This window comes from Gadus chalcogrammus, chromosome 3 (genome assembly GCF_026213295.1).
Source record: "Gadus chalcogrammus isolate NIFS_2021 chromosome 3, NIFS_Gcha_1.0, whole genome shotgun sequence".
Lineage (NCBI taxonomy): Eukaryota > Metazoa > Chordata > Actinopteri > Gadiformes > Gadidae > Gadus > Gadus chalcogrammus.
This window is the reverse complement of record NC_079414.1, coordinates 18,856,093-18,878,544: the sequence shown is the minus strand read 5'-3', so window position 1 is coordinate 18,878,544 and position 22,452 is coordinate 18,856,093. Positions and strand designations below refer to the sequence as shown.

Genomic DNA, 22,452 nt, shown 5'->3' with positions numbered 1-22,452 from the left:
TTGCAAGCATGTTTTGATCATTAAACAATTAGCTCATTCTCAAAACCTTGTATTTGAACAACTATCTATACTTTAAACACATAATTGAATGTCTATTGAATAGTTTTAGACATGAATAGTCTGTTAATCATAGTCATTGCTCTCATGAGCTCCAAATATTTGATAGTTTCGAACATAGGGTCTAAAATCAGGACCAACAATTCCTATTCATATTGAAAGACTTAGTGTTATTATTTAATGAAAGCATATGAAGTCGGACCATAATGTAACGACTTTAAATGGATGTGAAAAATATTTCAGTGCGCTGCTCATATACATTGCATCCATCGTGCGCGGATGCAACCGGGAATTTGGCTTTCGTGCATGACGTACAACGTAAGGTCGAAGTTGAAATATGACGTAAAAACAGGAACTCTGCATTTTTGCACTTGTACACGTCTAATATCGAAGTTTTATTTCGATTAACATATGAATTCAACGTATGTCAGATGCCAAATAGAACTCGATAAAAAATGTTATGCTGATAATAATGTCCGGCTTTCAGAAGACCTTCCTGTAGCTTTGTTCGACAGTTTATTCCCTTAGTTTCAAGCTAAACAGCTAACGAAGCTATTTATTTAGCATTGCCATGCCATGGATGCACTGAGTATAGTGCATGATGAGGTCGCACTAGAAGGACTTGACGGGATAACTATTCCCTCTTTGTGGATCCGTCTTGGTTCCAGAACGCCAAGTTTTCCCCTGAAACTCGACTCGTGCACAAAGGAGTTCATTTGGAGGTCCTTGATCAACAATGTCGACCTGGACTTCTATGAACTTCCAAAGGAGAGAGTGGATGTTGAGCTGCTTGACCGGTGAACATTTTGTTTGTAATGACTCTGGTTGTTATGCACTATGTCTATATGATTATAGGGCTCATTTTAATTTAAATGGAAATCCAGCTTTCTAGAAGCTTAGCGTTATATCATCCGATGTACATCTTGAAGTGTAATTTGGATAGGCGAATCTCGGTTGCTGTTATGGTCCTTCCTTGTCCCTTAGTATTCATGAAAGACCTATTGCACTCGACCCTAAATTCCATCCATGGAGTGGCCTATCATGAACATATAACTCTTATCTGATTGTATTTAATGGTGATTACTCACCAATATTGCACCTCTACGGACCGCTCGGGTCATCCTCTTTGTAACGTCTTGCCTTTTGGTTTCACAAAATAAGCCTCTTTCTGTCAATTAGTCTGTGAAGTGTGCAATCACTTTACAACACTAATATTTTTGTGATTATTATTTCCTTGATGGGGCACTCCGCTTGCTGCTACTTGCACTATACTTTGGAATTTTGTATTTATGTTGTGCATATGTGTTGACAAGGGAATCGTAAACCACTCAACCCTGTGAAAACCATGTACCATTTATGTTGCAGGTTTGCAGACATAAACCCTGATACAGGCATTCAGACGACCACAAGTTTTTCCAATGCAAAAAACGACGTCTACCCAGTCACTGTGGTATTAGACGACAAGGATGGAATACAAGGCTCCTGCCTCTTCTATAAGCAGAGGAAAAACGTGACAAAAAATGTCCGAACAGAAGAACTCAAACAGTTGGTTTGCTTAGAGGAGGCTGTCAAGAGGTTGGTCAATGAATTGGTGAGAGGGTATTGGATGGTAGAGTGAAAGGATGGGGTCGGTATCGGATATGGCTTTTGTTATCACTTTGGTAACGGGATATTCTTATTCTATTTCAAAAGTATTTGTGTTTCGACCAACACCCACTGCCAATAGACTTGCCAGCAGTGCCTATAAGTTAAGTAGACAATAAATGTGTTAAAAATCAAATGGATAATAAACCATCCTTATAGTATTTTGTTCAACCAAAGCCTAGGCTGCCTCACTGGTTATCAGCAGCAGGGGTCAAGTTGGCCTCCTAGGTAAAGAAATGCAGTAGTCTGGTTCTCAATACAATATACACCGGCCCCATGTAACAGGTCTGTTGTTTTCCTGTGTTTTGCAGCAATTCCTTCCCTTTTATGACTTCTTGCCTCTGCTTACCATCGTTCAGATATGGCCGAAAGCTTGTCGTGGTGGCGTCCCAGAAGATGAGGTTCCGCGTCCTTATTGGTGAAGACAGCGACCCTGACTTGAGAATAACCGACCAATCGTACTGCATATTGGAGCGGCTGGGTCGGGCCCGCTGGCAGGGAGAGCTGCAGAGGGACCTGCACTCCTCCTTCAGGTCTGACTTTCACACTTTCATTGAGTTCATTCAACGTTTCCTCCAATCACATTATAGCATATTGCCCTATTTGGATAAAAAGCATTGTGTACATCCTTTCCTTTAATATAATGGCATTTCTTAATGTCTTTTTTTTTTTTTTTTTTAAGTTTCTTAAGTGTATGACCCTGCTGAGGAAGCCTGGAATTCAAGCATTTCACTGCCATTACTGCTGCTGTACCCTCATTTGCTCATGGCGAGAAACTTCAACCTAGTGCCAAAATGCCTTTTGGGCGATAACCCTTTTGAGTCAGTTTGATTTAACAAGTGGTGTTCTGATGGAACAGGACAGAGCCTGGGAAGTTGCACTACCTAAGAAGGTGTCTGGATCGACATGGCCTCATCACCATGCAGTCCCACGTCATACGCCTGCCCACCGGTCAACAGCAGCACTCCATACTCCTGCTGATGAAACGCTACCACGTCCTCAGGTGTTTAACTGCAAAACGTTTGGTTCGGTAGATTAGATGTTAACCAATGTAATACAATTGTCCAATGTGAATCATGCAAAACTTCTTGTTAAATTACACAATGTTCTTCTGCCTGATACTAATTCCAGTGTTCTAAATTAACTTTCTTGAAGAGCTTTGTGTTTTTTCCTGCTAGAGTGAACATGTATTTAAAATGGATTCATTAATATAACACAACCTTGGTGTTAATGTAAATGTGGAACATGTCTGACAATCCCCCCCCCCCCCCCCCCACTGTGTAGGAGGAGTAAGTATGACATCCTGATGGAACACCTGTCCAACACTCTGCAGGATGCTCCTGGCCAGATCGCCTCTATCATCACCCTCCGAGAACTTCTTGTGAGTTCCTTTTTTTTCCACTCCCAGTTACGATTCCCTCTCTCCCCTCTCCCCTCTCCTTTCTCTTTGTCTTTCACTCCAAGGATATCATCTTCTTGAGGTTTTTTTTAATTCTGCTGTGCAATGAGTAGAGAGGTTGCTGTCACAAGAACGGCATCTCCGCCTTCTTAACTTATTTAACTTAACTTATTACACGTTAACTATTCAACCTTGAGTAGGTTATTTAGCGTTATCAGCTAGAGACGGGATCGATTTTGAAAGATTTTTTTGAATATTTTATTTCGAGCCACATTGTTTTTAACTTTATTTTGTACATTTTTTGAAAAGCTTGTGCGTTTGCAAAGCTTGTGTAAAGAGAATTTCAACAAATATTACATAAAATGAATATTCTTCCCTAGCTTTAAGTAAATATTTGTATGACCAGGAGTAGTATCCTTTGCTCCTGGATACCTACTCTTGAATCTTAACATAAATATATATATCTTTTATTTTATCTATCATTTTTAAATTTTGCATATTCATAAAATATGTTATATCTCTTTGTCATTTTTAATACTGTCCTGTACCTCTGTGAAAAAAAAAAGAAGATCATCTCATTAAGTAGTTTCTCTTTGTAGAACGTGCACGAGAGGACATTCAAGCATGTGTACAACTACATGCTGTCTTACAAGCTGGTCCAGCTCATCACCCTGCCCCTGGAAGACCTGAACCCCAGTGCCGGGCCCTGCAACACCAAGAAAGGTCCACCTTTTATCCACTAAAGTGCACTTACTCTAGAGACTGCTGTTGTATAGTGATTTGAGGATGTCTTTCAAAGGAGTATGGGACTCAAATCTTTATGGCCACCATATCCAAAATGTCATTAAATCAAGTGCTTTTTCTTGGCTCATCGGACTGATGTTGTTACCGTTAAGATCATGTCAATTGAGATGAAACGACTATGTTGAGTAACTTGAGAAAGCTTACTTGACCTTAGATTGAGTTTTGAGCTGCCAACGAATGAGGTTCTTCTGTGTCCAAGCTAATGTTTGATAATTGGTTTCAATGTGTGGCTTCTGTTTTCCAGGAACGAAAATAACGGTGCGCTGTCTCAAACTTCTAAAGCCCTACCAGAAGAAGGAGTTAATGGTCGAGGAAGATGACGACGAAAATGAAGATGGAGTGGGAGTGAGCAGAAAAGGTCTTCCTCAACAGGATATTATCATGGAGAGAGATCTGGTTTTACAGGCCTATCACATCGGTGCGTACGATTGCTCCTCCCACTAAACCTTAGATCAGGAAAAGAAGTTAGGATGTGAGGAGAGTTTAATTTTATTGTTGTCAATTTCAAAACCATTTCCATACAAGTTTACTCCTATGTATCTTGGTTCTAACGGTTCCCCTCTCCTTTGTGTGTAGTTGTGTCGTCTGGCACCAAAGGCATCTCGCAGAGTAGTTTGCAGGTGGTGATGAACGTTGGTAAGCTGGAGGCTCGGATGTTATGCCGGAGGTTGGAGAGGGACGGCATGATTAAGGTGAGCTTTGGGCCTTTCGGAAGGCATGGTGAGGGTTGGCATGCAAGATTGTTCAGTTGGGATGGGAGATTAAAGTTTCAAAAAGCGCTTTTATACCTGCCATGTACCAACTTGATTTTTTTATACTTGTTCACAAATGTAGTACTGTTCCGTTTGGCTTCACAGGGCTTCATGGTGGACGTCGGTCGACAGAGGACCACAAAGTTTATTGGCCACATGTGGGTATCGCCTAAGAAGCTTATTTTTCATATTTAAAATATATTTCCTGTCCTCTCACATCAATACCCTTGGTCCTGTTCCGACCATGCAGGTCCGTCAGTGCCAGTGACCACATGCAGCAGTTTGTAAAGGAGAGGGAACGCAACCAGCTGCTGTGTAACTCTGAGCCCTTGCCCGAGGAGAACGCCGGGACACCCTCCTCCGCCCCCAAAGCGCTTCCCACCTGCAAAGCCTCCTCCACCCCCAGGCCCAAAACCACCAAGGGAACCCCTAAAGCCAAGGCCAAGGACACCCAGAGAGGGGACCCTGATTTTGTCGCCAAAGGCAAGAAGCGGAGTGTGGGAGGGAGGGGCAAGAAGACGCTGGTCCCAGAGCAGCAGGCCCTGGCAGCTCTGATTACACCCATCAAACGTGAGCAAAGAACCTGAACCCTGGAAATGAGGGCCATATTGTTTGTGTACAATTGAAGCTCATTGAGATGAGCTTCTTCATGGTGGAAGCCTGAAGACCAACATACCAGCAGATTGCTGTTAAAAGTTGTATCATGGCATAGCAGTACTCAAACTTGTATCGTTATGCTGTGTGATCATTCAGGTGAAACTCCAGAGACTTCCGTGTCCGAGCCCTCTGTGGTGGAAACTCCCTGTGCCGCAGGTAAGAGTCAGCCCTGATGACAACATCTGGGTCGCGTTGTGAGAGAGGACATCGGATAACAAAGAACGTTTCTCCTGTCAGAGAGTTCCCAGGAGGAGGAGGAGGAGGGGGACCCTGTCTTGAGCCCCATCGTAGTCCTGGATGAGAGGGAGGCTCTGGACTCAGCCAGCGATGACGCCCAGAAGAGCATCAAGGTGGTTGAGGACATGCCCAAGCGGAAGGTTTGTCGGACTGCCCTATTTTCCACCAATGATGAGGTTCTGGAAACTAGTGTAAAAGTCGCCTGCTCTAATTTGCAATAATACCTGTGTCTCACTGGGTTGGTGCAGAAGCAAGGGATCCGACTGGAGCGAAGTCATGAGACCTATCGTCTGCTGAAGAGGAAGAACATGATCGTGGAGGTGGTGCGCAGTGTCAAGATTGTCGAGGGACTCTATGCGTCAGTATTTTTAAGATTATATTCATAAATCTTTGCGGGTTTTTTGCCGTTATTTTCTTATAATTTTTTGTCCTGCATTTTCTGCTGTAACACATGAGAGGTAAACATACAGGCTCTTAATGCAGGCTCCAGAAGATGATCAACGACAACGAGAAGCTGGACGGCTCCAGCACCAAGTGCTGCAAGAAGTCCATCCTCCGTCTCATACGCCTGCTCTCCAAGGAGGGCCTGGTGAAGATGTTCAGAACCACAGTCATCCAGGATGGAGTCAGTAAGAAGGTAAGCATGCACCAGGGACTTTTCTACATGGTTGTTAGTTTTGTTTCTGAAATGGCGATAGTTGAGAGGGGTGCTTTGAAGGATTGTACTAGGAATGTTTCTAAAATATTTAATGTTGTTGTACAATTATACCACCTTCAATACAATTATCGATTCTGATTATGCCTTTTGAATCTAGATGTGAAAACGTTGGTTAATCATAGTAAAACAAACAAATAGTTTGACAACCAGTTGGTTGGTTAAAATCCCAAATCAAGTGTCTTTGTTTGATCCAATCTCAAAGCCTCCTTTTTGAAGTAATGATATCTGAATAAAAAAAGAATGGTTAGTAACCCTTTTGAAACTAAATTTCTCTAACTCCTGGCCTCTCCCTACCTGTGCTACTCCTGCTCACAGGTGGAATTTGTAGTTCATCCGTCGGTACAACCCAACGACAACATGGTGAAGAGCGCTATAGAGCAGGTCCGGTTCAGGATTTCCGGCTCCTACGCTGTTGCACGGTCAGTACATGTATTGCATGTATTGCCAATAGCAGGGGGCTGCCTTGTCTGGTTCAGATCAGTAAACACAACCTGCTGCTACTGTGCGGCTTAAAGAGAAAACAAAAAGTTAACCCATATGCAAAGCAATTTCCTTCCTACTTTTGATTGATCGATCGATCTACCTATAGCAGCCAAGCTTTCCCCTCTTTTTAAATATCTCACACTCTGTCTGTCTCTCTGTCACTCTCTGCCCCTCTGTCTCTGTTATGCGTCTCTGGTATCTTTCTCTTTGTGTCTATTCTGTGGTCTCTCTGTGTGTCTCTGTTGCCCTCTGTCTCTGTCTGTGTCTCTGTTGTCCCTCTATTTTTTTTCTACTCTGTGGTCTCTCTCATTGCCTCTGTTGTCCTCTGTTTCTGTTATTTGTCTCTCCCTGTCTCTCTCGTCCTCGGTCTCTCTATCATCTCTTATGTGGTCTCCGTCTCCCTCGTCCCTCAGTGTGCAGCAGGAGCAGGCCAAACAGGGGATGGAGTTGAGCAACACCAGTCCCCACACCCCTAAATCAAAGAAGAACAAGGAGGATAAAAAGACAAGCCCAGAAGCACAGGATGCATTTATGCCAACAACAGGTTCTGGCCTTTTATTTTTTTTATTTTTCCAATATCTTTTCTTTAATGTTATAAATGTATTCATTTGTGATTCTGTTCCAAAGCTATTGTGTTTTAGAATAGCTATAGAACGGCATTTATACTGTGTGCGCGTCTCTCTCTCTCTCTCCATAGTCCGAGGACTGAGCAGGACGTTGGGTTTCCAGCCTAAGATGCACCGGCTGCGTCTTGTCCACACCTTCCTCTGGTACGTGGTGTACGGACCGTACCAGAAGGGATCCACAGGGACAGATTCCCCTAAGCCATCACAACCGGCAGACGACAATACGACCTCCTCCTCCTCCTCCTCCTCCTCCTCCTCCTCTTCCTCCTCCCACTCCTCCTCCACTAAGGTCATTTCAGCGCCCGCACCGGAGAACGGACAAAACTGTGAAAGTTTGAATCCTTCCGACTGCGAAAACACAAACGGTGCCGAAAACGCAGCGACAGCAGTAGCGCCAACGCCGCAAAAGTCTGGAGGGACGGCGCTCCCGGGAGATGAGGAATCGGTGCAGATGCTGAAACAAAGATCTTTGGAAAGCAATGCGAAGGGTGAGTGACATGTGCTGTCCAATACTCCGTCCTGAGCCTCTTCATGCGAGGCTTGCTGCATGGGAGGAGTGTGTCGGAGGCAGGACATCGCATTGTTTTGTCTACAACACATCGGTGTCACATACAACCGTGAATCACATTGTGTCTGACTTTCGACGCCGGTGTGAAATGCCTATTGGCGTGTTTAGGCTGTTTCTAAAATAAAGTCTCTGTTGGCACCGCCGTCCTGCAGTCTTTGCGGACGAGCTGTCTTGGAAGAGGTACCTGCCCCCGCTCCGCGTCCACAAGGAGTTTGGCTACGGCTGGGCCCTGGTGAGCGACGTGGTGCTATGCCTGCCTCTCTCCATCTTCGTCCAGGTCACACAGATAAACTTCAAGGTACTCCCAAAACTCACGCCGAGTTTCTACCTTCTGCATCTGTGTTGTCATTCTGAATCTATTGTAGCGTTCTGTCAATATATTAGGGTTTTGGATATATGTTGGCTTTCTGAATCTATGCTGTCATTCTCCAACTATATAAGAATTGTGTATCTATATGAGCCTTCTGAATCTTCAGCAGCATTCTCAATCTATATCAGCAGTGTTCTTAAGAACACCTTTTCAGCGTTTGAGGTGACAATTCTTGTTCTTGTGAGGCAGTAGTGCTAACCACTGAGCCTCCATGCCAGTTCTTTAGCAACTGTATATGTTGGTCATCTGAGGCCGTATCAGGACCCAACTGTGTCCTCAACAGAAGACGTGAGGTCTTTTTCCTATCGTGTGTCTGTTTGGTGTACGGGTGGGAGCTAATGGTCGTTATGTGTTCTGATTCCGGCACACAGATCGAGGGACTGGATGAGTACCTAAACGACCCTGTGAAGCAGCACTACCTCGTCAGAGTCCTCCCCGCGCAGATCAAGAGGCAGCTGCTCTACAAACGGTCATTTTAATATGGATACATTTTACACGTATATAAAAAATGGATGCACACGCCGTGTCATGCATAACAACACACTTATTAATATTTGTTAATACAATTTTATCTTTGCTTTTAGGAAGTATATTTTCGCATTCTACGAGAATTTGCAGAAGTTGGTCTACATGGGCCTGTTGCAGTTTGGTCCGATGGAGAAGTTCCAGGATAAGGACCAGGTATGAAGTGCTTTATGACGCTACTGCTTCAGTCTCTAATGACTTCATATCAAAACAGGTAATAGTTTGTGCACACAACGTACAGTGTCCTCAGACTCTTCTCCACACTGTGTGTGTGTGTGTGTGTGTGTGTGTGTGTGTGTGTGTGTGTGTGTGTGTGTGTGTGTGTGTGTGTGTGTGTGTGTGTGTGTGTGTGTGTGTGTGTGTGTGTGTGTGTGTGTGTGTGTGTGTGTGTGTCAAAGTCAAAAGAACAATATTTGTGTATTTTAAGAAAGATATACAGGTAATCACAGTATTTTTACATGTTTGAATGTGCCGATCAATCACTTGAAATCCAACAATGGCAGAACACATTTGTATCCTCTCATCTACAGACCTTTCTTTCCCTTTCCATCTGCTTCAACCACATGTCCTTCTGACCTCCGTCCAGGTGTTCATCTTCATCAGGCAGCACGCCACCATCGTGGACACGACCAGCGCCGAGCCCCACTACTGGCAGGTGACCGAGAACCCAGACAAGCCCTTCGAGAGGCGCCAGTACCATTTCAGCACCGCCGCTGACGTGGAGAACTACTGGTTCGACCTTCTCTGCGTCTGCCTCAACACACCCCTGGGTACCACGCATGTTGTTATTGTTATGTTATTGTGTGTGTGTGTGTGTGTGTGTGTGTGTGTGTGTGTGTGTGTGTGTGTGTGTGTGTGTGTGTGTGTGTGTGTGTGTGTGTGTGTGTGTGTGTGTGAGAATTGTTGACTTTGTGGGAAGACCCTAGCCGTTGCGATGTGCTGCCCGGTTAAATGCTATCGATGGCTTTTGAGCAGTTTTACTGAGTTTTCACGAATGTGTGTGCATGTTTTTATCAGGGCTGGTGAGGGGTAAGCGGGGAGGGGAGAAGGAGATCACTATGCCCTCTTTGGTGCTCCCGGATCGCTCCCGGTTCCTCAAACTGGCCTATCTCCTCAAGTAGGTGGTCGCCTTCAGAAAAACAAATCCAATCCCCGAAAAAATCAATAGAATACAAATTCTTCCTAAGAGGAACAAATACAAACGTCTGTTTGATTGGTAAAATTCTTGTTTGAATTTTTCCTTTTAGCTTTGATTTTGATTTCCTTATCTTTCCCTTGTTCTGTTTGAATACAGGGGCAGGCGTGATGAGATGGATGACGGGTCGACCCCAGGGGACGGTAAAGGCGCGGGCGGCCTGGACTCTGAATTCTTTGCTCATCTGAAGCGCAACTGGCTGTGGACGAACTACCTCCTAGCCTGTAAAAAGGTGAGCACTCCGAGCATGAGTTGTACGCATTTGCACTCTTTTCAAAACATATGTATTTAACAAAGAAATGCTTTCTGATTTTAAGTCATTATTTGTGCATCAGGTTGTGCATCAGGTTTATCAATATGCGTGGTTTGTGTTGTCAATTAATTTCTTTACTCATTGTAGTTTAGGATTATACACACTATAAATAAACATTATTACATAGATACACAAGCTTAAAAGTGTGTCTGTGTCTCTGCGTGTATGGTTTATCCAGAATTTGTGCGACGGAGAGTTGATCAACAGCAAGATGAGGCTGAAAAGCCTGCTGAGTAAGAACGCTCTCAGGCTGGCCCTCAAAGCCGGTGAGTGGCCTCCTCTTCCTCCCCTTATGCACCGAAATCAGCGTTCAAAATGTAGTAGGATGATCCACACATAAGTCAAAGTTAATTTTATGATGTATGATATCTTCAAATGTCCAAAATATCTTCTTGTGTCCTTCTGATTCCTATCGCTACTTTGTACTGCATTTACTTTGTAGCTATTGCAACAAAGATATTAGGCTTTAATTGTCTCTTTGGACTAAAGCATCTTCTGAATGACTGCATGCTGAATGACTGAAATGCCGATGCCTGTCCTCACAGGAGAATCCACAGCCCCTCGCGGCATGACCACCAAGCGTGCCAAGGTGATGGAGTTCGCAGAGGTAGTCCACGTTAAAATATTAAAATCGATTAGTATTATGTTTATTTTTTTCACATTTACATCCTGTAATATTCAAATCCTTAGCCTGGTATTGCAATTGGCAATGCTCTATCCAAAGTCATATCAAATGCGGCCAGTCGTTTTAGATGTAACCTCTTGTGCACGGGTGACCGTATAGATTCTAATTCACTATGGCCTGTTGTGTCATGTGACCAGGTGGGGGTGGAACCAGCCGGCAGGAATCAGCAGGTGATTGGCGGGAAGAGACAGAAGAGGAAGAGGACCAGGAAGGAGGTGGTCAAGGTGCCTCGCAAGAAGAGAAAAGGTAGCAATGCTATTCAAAGACTGAGGAGGGATAAGGTGAAACTTGGCCATCGACTTGAATTGCCAAGACCTGGATGTAAATCCCTTACCTTTGTCTAGCGCTGGCCTGAGAAGTTAACACTGTAATTGTCATGCATGGCCAGACAGCCCGTGGCCGTGAGGGGACTCTGACCCCCTCCCTGTCCCGTGTGTTCGCCAGAGGCCAAGACGCGGGTGCCGGCCCACGACGAGGCGGACCACCGGGCCCTGAAGATGATGACCCGGCAGCGGGTCTTCTGGTCCCTGCAGGAGGACTCCATGCTGATGCTGTGCGGCGTGGCGGCCAAGCTGCTCAACGACAAGGCAAGAGGCATACTCACTCAGCCCCTTCACTCCTTCACTCACTCACCCCTCCACTCCTTCACTCACTCACTCCTTCACTAACCTCTTCACTCACTCACTCCCCCCTTCACACCTTCTCTCACTCACTCACTCACCCCTTCACCCCTTCACCCCTTCACCCCTTCACTCCTTCACTCACTCACCCCCTCCACTCACTCACTCACCCCTTCACTCCTTCACTCACTCACCCCTCCACTCACTCACTCACCCCTTCACTCCTTCACTCACTCACCCCTTCACTCCTTCACTCACTCACCCCTTCACTCACTCACTCACTCACTCCCTCACCCCTTCACCCCTTCACTCCTTCACTCACTAACTCATTCACCCCTTCACTCACTCACTCACTCACTCCCCCCTTCACTCACTCACTCCCCCACCTCTCCACTCCTTCACTCACTCACTCACCATTCACCCCTTCACTCACTCACTCACTCACTCACTCACTCACTCACTCACCCCTTCACCCCTTCACTCCTTCACTCCTTCACTCCTTCACTCCTTCACTCCTTCACTCCTTCACTCCTTCACTCCTTCACTCACTCACTCACTCACTCCTTCACTCACTCCCTAACCTCTTCTACTTTAAATATTCTGAATCCACTACTTTTGATCCAAAGCAGTGGATTCCGATTTGTTGTAGTCAGTCCACTTTTATTTAACCAGGTAGATAACCATACCTTGGCCAGGGTGAAATACAAGGAAAAACAAACAGAACACACAACATTTGCCGAAAGAAGTGCAGATAGGAAAATGAAGTTCATAGACAGCCGTCAAAGTCTTTCAGGGTCCTTTGATAAGCAAGTGAGACTAGATACTTCAGTTGTATGTCATTTTTGCCCCTGACTCCAGGGGGCAATGGGGTTGAGCATAAGAAAATATTGATAATATAATATAATAATAATGACAATCAATATAATAAGACTAATTGTGATACGAATCAGAACAATGAGGTGCCCCCAGCCGGTGTATTAATGAGCCCACTGCTGCTGTGTTGCAGCTGACGCGTCCCTTCGTCCCGTACTGCGTGGTGCGGGACATGCTGCAAGCCGAGCTGGAGAACTCCATGGACAAGACCTCCCTGGCGGTGGGCCGCCGCACCAGATACATCCTCAAGAACCCCCAGACCCTGCTCAACCACAGGTCTGGTGCCGCAACGCACGCACACACACAAGCACGCACGCATGTGCGCACACATACATACACTCACACACACTGATGTGGACCCTGCTCCGCGTTGCAGGATCTGCCTGGCTGAGGTCTACCAGGACAAGGCTCTGATGGACGAGTTGGAGCTGAAGAAGCCAGCCGATCCAAACAAGCTAGAGGTAATACTATTTTTTTTTATTGTATTAATGTTATGTCCTTTTGATAACGATGCAATGTGAAGCAAAACGATTAATTGGAAATATTGGAATGCTACCCTACTCTGCATTTTTATCATCCTTAGATAGTGGTACTATCTCTGAATAGGGATACTTTCCCTGAGTTATTATGCAGAGTATCTGTATAGTGATACTATCTCTGCATTGTCATGTTTATTACCTCCATAGTGATGCATCTCTGTGTTGATTTAGGATTGTGCACAAGCGTTCAGTGAGTACACGCGGCTACTGAGGCACAAGTTCAGCTCCTCCACCGTTTCCTGTGATGTCACTCTCCCCGAAACCAAGTCACTGCTCTTCTCCCGGTATGGAGTGCTACCTTTTAGAATACACCTTGGTCTTTACCATCCTCGTGAGAATTCTCATCCCCTTCATCTACTTCCTCTCCTTTTGATATTGGTCTCCCTCATTCACTTCATCAACCTCTTTATCTCCATCTTCCTTTCCTTCATTGTGTGTGTGTGTGTGTGTGTGTGTGTGTGTGTGTGTGTGTGTGTGTGTGTGTGTGTGTGTGTGTGTGTGTGTGTGTGTGTGTGTGTGTGTGTGTGTGTGTGTGTGTGTGTGTGTGTGTGTGTGTGTGTGTGTCTGACAGGTACAAGGTCTTCACGATAGACCATGAACAACAGAGGACCTTCAAAGATGATCTTACCTGGTAAGTGATGGTTGTTTTACCTCTTGGGAGCTTTTCACAGTCGTGAATGCTTACGTTGTGTTCAACTGTGTAACGCTAAATTGAAACAAGCCGGTGTGTCGTTTCACTGTGACCGCAGTACGGAGGACATCCACGCCATAGTATTGCACAACCTCATCCAGAGCACCCTGGTCATGTCCAACTCCCAGATGAAGTCCTCGCGCTCCTTTCAGGTCTGGTGACCCTATTCTTTTGTCTCCTTTGACAAACGTTAATAACATGCATTACCACGACTCATGTCGTGTATAAGGATCAATTGTTCCCGGGTATTCATGCGTTTTAGTTTTTAAATCTTATTTACATTCTTTGTCAATTTCTGTTTTGATGCTGTTACTTTAATGGTGCTTTTACTGCTGTGTCCGGGAAAAGAAAGGGGGATTAATTCAATGACATTTATCTTATTCTGTTCAGAAAGTAGACTTTTCCTCTACCCTATTTTAATGCTATTTTATTCTGTTTAATACTAATTGTACCCTTTGTGGTGCAGGGTATATAACTTGGGGTGTTTATTAAATCAAATAGACTGAATAAATTTGCCTTTGTTTTCTTTTACTTATCTATTTTATTTTATTATTTCATTTTATTTTATGAAGATATTTCAATGTGAAGCACTTTGAGTGTGCCTCGTGTTTGAAAAGTGCTGTATAAATAAAGTTGCCTTGCCTGGTATAAAAGCTCACATCCAGTGTCCCACGTCTTGCGGCTCCCCAGACCTTCCACATGTACAGCCTGTTCAACCAGGAGGTGCTGTGCCAGGTGTTCATCCAGTGCAGGAAGCGGGGGCTGGTGAACCGCCGGCGCGTCCACAAGGCCTACGGGCCCAAGAAGAACCGCGCCCTGCCCATCCTGCCCATGTCCTACCAGCTCTCCCAGACCTACTACAAGTGAGTGGGTCCACTCACCGGTGGCAGGGGTGCCGGCCCATTCATTAATATCTGTGTTTGGTATTTTACAATACTCAATACTGTCTACTATAGTAGATAGTGTTCGCTTGTTGGTTGCAAACCATTAGCATTGACATCTATGCGATTTCAATAGGACTGATTAGTAAACAACACGCTTATTTATTTATTATTTTTTTGCTTTTATCAGATGTCATTGCAAATGTCAACGGTCACATCATGTATCTAATATTTGCAACTATGTGATGATAATCATTTGTGTTTGTATTGACTCGAGTGTCGGTGCCTCTGATTCATTTGAACCACCTCACCCCCGGGGCAGGTGCTTCACCTGGCGCTTCCCCACCTCACTCTGCACCGACGCCTTCCGCTTCCTACGAGCGCTGCGCGACAACGGCACGGGTGACGCCCACAAGATCACCAGCTTCTACAATGAGGCCGAGAGCCGCATGGACGTCCCTCCGGCTCCCAGCGGCGCCGTGACCACGGAGGGGAGTCCGATGGAGAGCGCCGGGACGAAGGACAAAGGAGAGGGGGGCAGTGGCGGCCTCAAGGGAACCGACGGGGACACTGGGGACCTCAAGGGAACCGCCGGGGACAGTGGGGACCTCAAGGGAACCGACGGGGACAGTGGGGACCTCAAGGGAACCGACGGGGACAGTGGGGACCTCAAGGGAACCGACGGGGACAGTGGGGACCTCAAGGGAACCGATGGGGACACTGGGGACCTCAAGGGAACCGACGGGGACACTGGGGACCTCAAGGGAACCGACGGGGCCAGTGGGGACCTCAAGGGAACCGACGGGGCCAGTGGGGACCTCAAGGGAACCGACGGGGCCAGTGGGGACCTCAAGGGAACCGATGGGGACCAAAAGGGAACCGACGGGGACACTGGGGACCTCAAGGGAACCGACGGGGACAGTGGGGACCTCAAGGGAACCGACGGGGACCTCAAAGGAACCGATGGGGACCTCAAAGGAACCGATGGGGACACTGGGGACCTCAAGGGAACCGATGGGGACCTCAAGGGAACCGATGGGGACCTCAAGGGAACCGATGGGGACCTCAAGGGAACCGATGGGGACACTGGGGACCTTAAGAGAACCGGAGGGGACACTGGGGACCTCAAGGGAACCGACGGGGACCTCAAGGGAACCGACGGGGACACCGGCGACCTTAAGGTACCCGTCGAGGAGCCTGTAAGCGAGGCAATGATCCAGGCGGACGGCCCAGATACGGTCAGCCCTGCTGAACCAGGAGAGTCCAACCAGAGCAAACAAGGGGAGGAACCTGTGGAGATGGAAGAGGGCAACGGGGAGGGAGAAGTCCCAGGCGTGGACGCAAAGCCACAGACCCAGCGCAGTACAGCGCAGGACTCCTTCGTGGTTAACGCCGGAGGCCTAGTTCAACCCCCCAGGTCTGCCGAGTCGCCCTCGGCCCAGGAAGAGCAGCCCGGGGCAGGGCCCGTGGTGGGCGGCCCCGGCCCGTCTTTGGAGCACCACCAGGACCTGTCGGACATGATGCACCTCTCCCTGGACTCCCCGGGGGGGATGTGTGCGGCGGCCCTCACCCTGATGTCCCTGGGTCTGCTCTCGGTGCACGTGTCCATCCCCAAGGAGGTGGTGCTGGTGGACAACACCGTGGTGAAGACCGACGTGGTCAAGAGGTGAGGCTTCGGGACCGTGTGGAATGGATCGTCTGGGGAACCGGCTTTATGCCATCACCACGGAGATCATAGAGATACGTGGTCGTACTGGTTTAACCAACGTATCCCTGAGGTAGTTTTTCAAAAAAAAAAAAAATTGTTGGACCAACCACAATTATAATGTCCATTATTGATTGTGTGACCAAACTGGTAAAACCCACAAACTCAGGTTGAAGATGACATTGCAAATGGCAAACTGGTTAAACCGATAAATATGGGCCGTAGATCTGAAAACATAGAGTAAATAACAAACGCCTACAAATATCGGAAACACGTGCTTTCCGCCAACCATTTCCCCATCTCATCTCTGTTAATATAATCGGCCCATTCTACTCGTTATATCACTGTAACCGACTGGGCTGTCTTTCAGATTGACGGCACTCGAGGAAGAGGATGAAGAGGATGATGCTGACGACGGTGAGGGGAAGAAGAGGCTGCCAGGGAAAGCTACAGTCTCGCACACAAGCTACCTCATGATGAAGGGATACTGCTATCCTGGCATAGGTAACTGCTACTGACTCTCCTGGCATAGTACTGGTACTCACTATGTGGTACTACCTCTCTCCTGGCATAGTACTGGTACTCACTATGTGGTACTACCTCTATCCTGGCATACTACCGCAGTCCAGAGTACATTACATACAGACACATATCGCCTGAAAACAAATGGAAGCATGTTTTTTATTTGATACCTGCAGTTTATCCGGTCTTATTCAATAGAGCACTTGCATTTGGTACAAACTCCTTTTGTACAACATTGCAAAGGCCCACCTCCAACAGAGCGACCAGTGGAGGCAGACTTGTTTTGTCCATCAATCAGTATTCACATTCCATTGTCAACATTTGTCCACCATAAACGTGCCACATACATTCTGCGGAGCTGCTCTCCGCAGGGTTGGGGACCACTTGGGGCCATGCGGGGGCTTAGGACGTCATCTCAGGAAGGGGGCGGTCGCTGGGGTCGGCTGGGAGTGCTCGCAGTTTCAATTTGACTCGTTTCCCGTTTCCAGTCCAACTACGTAACCTCAGCACCTGTGACAACATCGTGGTGGACCCCTGCACCTTGAGGTTCAAGCTCCGCGACACGCCGGCCCATCAGATCTTCAGCGCGCAGGGTGAGTGCAGATCACACCTTCCTCATCGTCCATCTCCACACTACCGGAATCACAGACACACATCTGTGCTTCTTCGTCCCATTCACTCTCATCCCCTTCATCTACTTTGTGTCCTTCTCTATTGGTCTCCCTCTTTCACTTCATCCCCCTTTTTGTCTTCATCTCTTTCACTTATTCATCTTCGGCTCTGCGTTCGTCACCCTCTTCATCCTCCGCCTTCTCCCATCTGTCATCATCGTCGTCGTTCATGCTATTCAACTTCCTCTTCATCATTTCCTGTCATGTCCTTCACTTTATCCGCCTTCCTCTTCATAATCTCATTTGAATCTCCTCCTCCTCCTCCCTCTCCTCCTGCTCCTCCCTCTCCTCCTCCTCCTCCTCCTCCCTCCCTCCCTCCCTCCCTCCCTCCCTCCTCCTGCTCCTCCTCCTCCTCCTGCTCCTCCTCCTCCTCCTCCTCCTCCTCCCTCCCTCCCTCCCTCCCTCCCTCCTCCTCCCCCCCTCCCTCCCTCCCTCCCTCCCTCCCTCCCTCCCTCCCTCCCTCCTCCTCCTCCTCCTCCTCCTCCTCCTCCTCCTCCCCCTCCAGACTCCCCGCCCCTGGACCTGACCCGGTGCGGGCCGTCCCTGGTCCCGGCCGTCCTCTCCCGCAGCCTCCGCCTGCCCTCCCGCTCCACCTCCTCCTCCTCCGCGGCGGGGCAGGGCTGGGCCGCCCCGCTGAAGGCCTACTGGGGCTTCTCCCAGCAGGACGCCGAGGCCTGCGGGGCGCTGCGGGCCACCCTGGACCGGGCCGGGGAGGGCGGCCTGGGGGAGGAGGAGCTCCACCGGGACCTCGCCCACCTGGAGCAGCCGCTGGAGGGACGCACCCGCGGCCTGCAGCAGTACATGCAGGTGTGTGTGTGTGTGTGTGTGTGTGTGTGTGTCGTTGTGTTCGCTATCGATTTGAATACCGTGATATCATGACATTTTCCTCTGTTAAAGGTTAATTGCAATTTGTTTATAGTTAAGTTCAGACTCGTTTCTGCCATTAATTGGTAGCCATGACACAATCACGAGTTCCTGATTGGACGATTCGTTTCAATACGTTTACATTTATATACCTGAAATGAAACTGCCTCTTCCTATTGGGCTCAGATTCATGATACAAACAACTCAGATATTGGTCAATATCATTAGTAGCTCTAGCACTAGCGCAGCCCGTCCTATCCTACCCTGTTCAGTGGGTCTGGCGTGTGTGCTCTGGGTTATCCCCCTTAACCCCTCTCTGGCGGGGGCGTGTGCAGGTGCTGGAGGAGGAGTGCCAGGCGGTCCGGGTGGGGGCGCAGGGCGTGCGCTGGGTGCTGGCGGAGCACGCCCGGCCCTGGCTGCTGACGGTGCGCCTGAGGCCGGGGCTCTCGCAGGGCTACACCAAGGGCCGGCTGAGGCCCCGCTGGCAGACCAGGCACAGCATCCCCTTCATGCGCAAGAGGGCCCCGGAGGTCGCCGCCACCATGGTGATGAGGATGGAGGAGGAGGACGAGGATGAGGAAGAGGAGGACGCCGAGCCGCCCAGAAAGAGGGGGCGAGGAGGAAATGGCAGCGCCATGGAGGACGGACTCGTAGCTGAGGAGAAGGAGAAGGAGGAGGTGGAGGAGGAGGTGGGGCCATCCGTGGAGGACGGGAAGACGAGGAAGGGCGGAGAGGAAGGAGAAGTCCGGGAGAACGGGCTCGAGAAGGAGCGTGAGAGAAGCGATAATGAGGAGGTCTTATCCCCGCCGCCCCCCACAGCGCCATCTGGTGGCGGAGACGAGTAAGTCTGATCTGAACAGGATCGCACGGCACCCCAAATATAAACACCAACTCGTTGTGCTTTCAGTTGTACAATACCAGTCGAGTTTGAAACAGATCCTTGTTATTTTTGCTCTGATGATATATCGATGTCTGTGTGGCTCCAGGGAGATGAGCTACATCAGCCGGCCCTGGAGGATGGTGGACGGCAGCATCAACCGGCTGGCCTGTAAGGGCATGCTGGAGGGCCTCCTGTACCACGTCATGGCCCGGCCCGGGATCACCCAGCACTGCCTGGTGGAGCACTACCAGAACACGCTGCAGCCTATGGCCGTGCTCGATCTCATCCAGGTACGTCACACGCGCACTGCACCAACGGTCTTAAGGGAGGAAGGCTGTGTAGTCTGTACATGCAGAGAATGACGGCTTTCATGAAGGCTATATTGACATTTGTAGTCCTTTTTATAACAGCCGGTGTTGACATTTGTAGTCCTTTTTTATAGAAGCCGGTGTTGACATTTGTTGCCCTTTTCAACACGGTCTGTTGACATTTGTAGTCCTGTTCATAACTGGATGTGTTGACATTTGTTGTAGTCCTTTTTATAACAGCCGGTGTTGACATTTGTAGTCCTTTTCATAACAGGATGTGTTTTACAGCAGGCTGTGTTGACATGTGGACGTTACAACCGGCTATGTGTCTCTCTCGTCTCCAGGCGCTAATAGACATGGGCTGCGTGCGGAGGAAGTCTGTGGTGAGCCGTAAGGCCACGCTGTTCTCCCGCCACGCCGACCCGCCCACAGAACCAGCAGCAGCGACCTCGGGCCCCGGGGCCACGGACACGTGGTTCTACGAGCCCACCATCAGCTGTGTTCTGCGGCTCGCCCAGGTCCTGCCCAACGAACCCCATTGGAACCAGTACGTCTGACCTCCATGTGATGGTCCTGGAAGGGTGCCTGGTCACCCGTTCATTGGTGGTTTTATCAGTATTTTTGTATATGTGTTGAGACCGGTCGCTAAGCTGCTTGTGTCACTGGGTTAAGGGCGGGTTGCCTCCAGTGACTACAATGGGGATTACATTTTTCGGGATCTTGCGCGGATGCTATCAGTCAAAAAGGTTTACACCGATAGTTTTCTAAATTTGGATTCTTTAGATTTGTGGTTTGTTTTTCTTTTGATTGTGTTTTATTTTAAGTTATTTTTCTGTGTTAATAATTCTGTAAATAATTGTTTCGGGATTGTAAATACAAATAAATGATTTTTTTCAACGTATTTGTCAAATGGAGAGAAGTATATACTTCTTAACTTTTGTTTTAGTGTTGAATATCTTAAAGGTGTAGTAGATTTAGTGGCTTCTAGCAGGCAAGTTAAACATTGCAGCAAACTAAATATCCCAATGCCAGCACTCTAGGAAAGCAAACCCGGAATTATACACTGAATTAAACATTTGAGAATATGGGAATTTGGGAATAGTGTTTTACATTTCTGCCAATTTTTTTCTGCTGGACGCCACTCGATTCTACACACTGTATCTTGTCAGTTCTCAACTATGGTACGCCTACTGCTGATGGTACAGGTCCTATAGTATAGTTAGACGGATCTGATAATCTGTGCTGTTGGCATGACTGCTTTACCACAGACGGCCACCATACGTTGTTCAGTGGATTCTTTGGGATTGAGGATAATTCTGACGCCCTCTACTGGCTGTTACTTGTACACACAAGATCACTCATTCCTTGTGATGTTCCAACCGCAACAAAGCAATAATAGCTCTACAATTTAAGGTCAACGCTCACTCTGAAATCTTTCAATGGGCACTTTATTTTCATTTGGCATCACAAATAATACAAAAAAATAACTTAGGATTCTGTACAAAATGGATTACTGATACAAACTAACACACGTTCTAAATGTAGTTAGAAACACACTAAGCTACATCTCTCCCTTGTGAAATGGACATTCCTTGTTTATATCATTTTTAATATACAAATTGTAATGTCTTCCTAGTGAATAGTTTGACTAAAACAGACAATCTTATTCCAAGTAGTCCCGGGTAATTTAGTATATAATGAATAATTATTACTGGCCTGTATTCATTAACACCTCAACAAAGTAGCAGAATGGAAACTGGCACGAAAGAGTGGACAGTTAGCATCGAGTTTAGCTGTGAACTAGGGTGTTGTGTTAACAGACTGCAGAAAACATGCATCTACTCATAGACACGCACGTTAGACCAGGTCACGGCATTTAAAAGTGTTGTTTCACACTGAATAACAACCAAAATGTAATTATCTAAGTAGGCTCTAGCTTATTTATGATGCTGGAATCCGTAACAGATTGCTATGTTCTGCGTATTGGTTTGTGTTGTGATAATTATTGTTGAACAAACCATGCAGAGAAATGTCTCATGCTTGGAAAAAATACCCTGTTTGTGTTGAATTTCATACAATTTAGTTATACAGGCAAGGTGTGTGAGAGGACAGAACTATAAATATATTCTAGATAACATTGACAACAAAATGGGGAGAAAATTATTACCACATGTTGTATTATTATCGTTCATTTTCACTCTGACATTCACCACCTTCCACCCAATACAATCACATTCAGCACGTGATCATCAAAGATAATCTTGCATGAGTCCAGTTTTACTTCCAGTATTTACATTAAGTGGTTTATCACAGTTAATCATATAAGAACAAACAAATACATTTTAAATTACAATTTGTTAATCGGGATTGTTGCAATGGGTGGTAAGCATCTCAGAGAGAGGAAAACAGGGAAGAGTGGGCTTGAATAGCACATTCGCACGGTAAACTCTGGTGATAATCATAGTCCTCACTTCATTTTTGCCTTCAGAAGGGGTCAGGGTTAAATGGTCAGATGTGGCGTGTGTGTTGAAGGCCTAGCAGACTGTCAGACAGACGCACAATGACGGCGTGGTTCAAAGAAACGCAGTTGGATGAGGGCAAATCCAGTCATTGCTCCGAAGGTGGGTGGGTGGGTGTGTGTGTGTGTGTGTGTGTGTGTGTGTGTGTGTGTGTGTGTGTGTGTGTGTGTGTGTGTGTGTGTGTGTGTTTGTGGATTCCTTTGCATATATGTGGTTTTGTCTGTGCGTGTTTATAAGTATGGTGTTTATTCTGCAACATTATTAAGTATTTCTTATAATGCGCTGTGGATGCTGTTGATTTCCCCCCCTCTGAGTTGATGGAGGAGAGGTGGGGAGGGTCCCGGTG

At 47.1% G+C, this 22,452-nt stretch overlaps 1 protein-coding gene across 1 annotated transcript; it reads left to right on the top strand.

Moving 5' to 3' along the window:
- The first annotated feature begins 386 nt into the window (after positions 1-386).
- LOC130379529 (general transcription factor 3C polypeptide 1) lies at positions 387-21,895 on the top strand. The gene is made up of 40 exons (XM_056586427.1): positions 387-854; positions 1,423-1,632; positions 2,061-2,234; positions 2,561-2,704; positions 2,986-3,082; positions 3,700-3,823; positions 4,149-4,322; positions 4,481-4,596; positions 4,762-4,814; positions 4,907-5,226; positions 5,410-5,469; positions 5,551-5,690; positions 5,799-5,908; positions 6,034-6,187; positions 6,584-6,687; positions 7,165-7,295; positions 7,449-7,865; positions 8,098-8,243; positions 8,687-8,784; positions 8,900-8,996; positions 9,427-9,610; positions 9,858-9,957; positions 10,135-10,267; positions 10,527-10,614; positions 10,894-10,955; positions 11,171-11,279; positions 11,478-11,620; positions 12,660-12,802; positions 12,903-12,987; positions 13,237-13,349; positions 13,637-13,696; positions 13,815-13,908; positions 14,447-14,619; positions 14,960-16,303; positions 16,713-16,846; positions 17,353-17,457; positions 18,041-18,342; positions 18,735-19,240; positions 19,386-19,569; positions 19,932-21,895. Exons 1-40 carry the CDS (start codon positions 634-636, stop codon positions 20,142-20,144), a joined length of 7,365 nt encoding a protein of 2,454 aa, XP_056442402.1. The 5' UTR covers positions 387-633; the 3' UTR covers positions 20,145-21,895.
- The last annotated feature ends 557 nt before the right edge of the window (positions 21,896-22,452 follow it).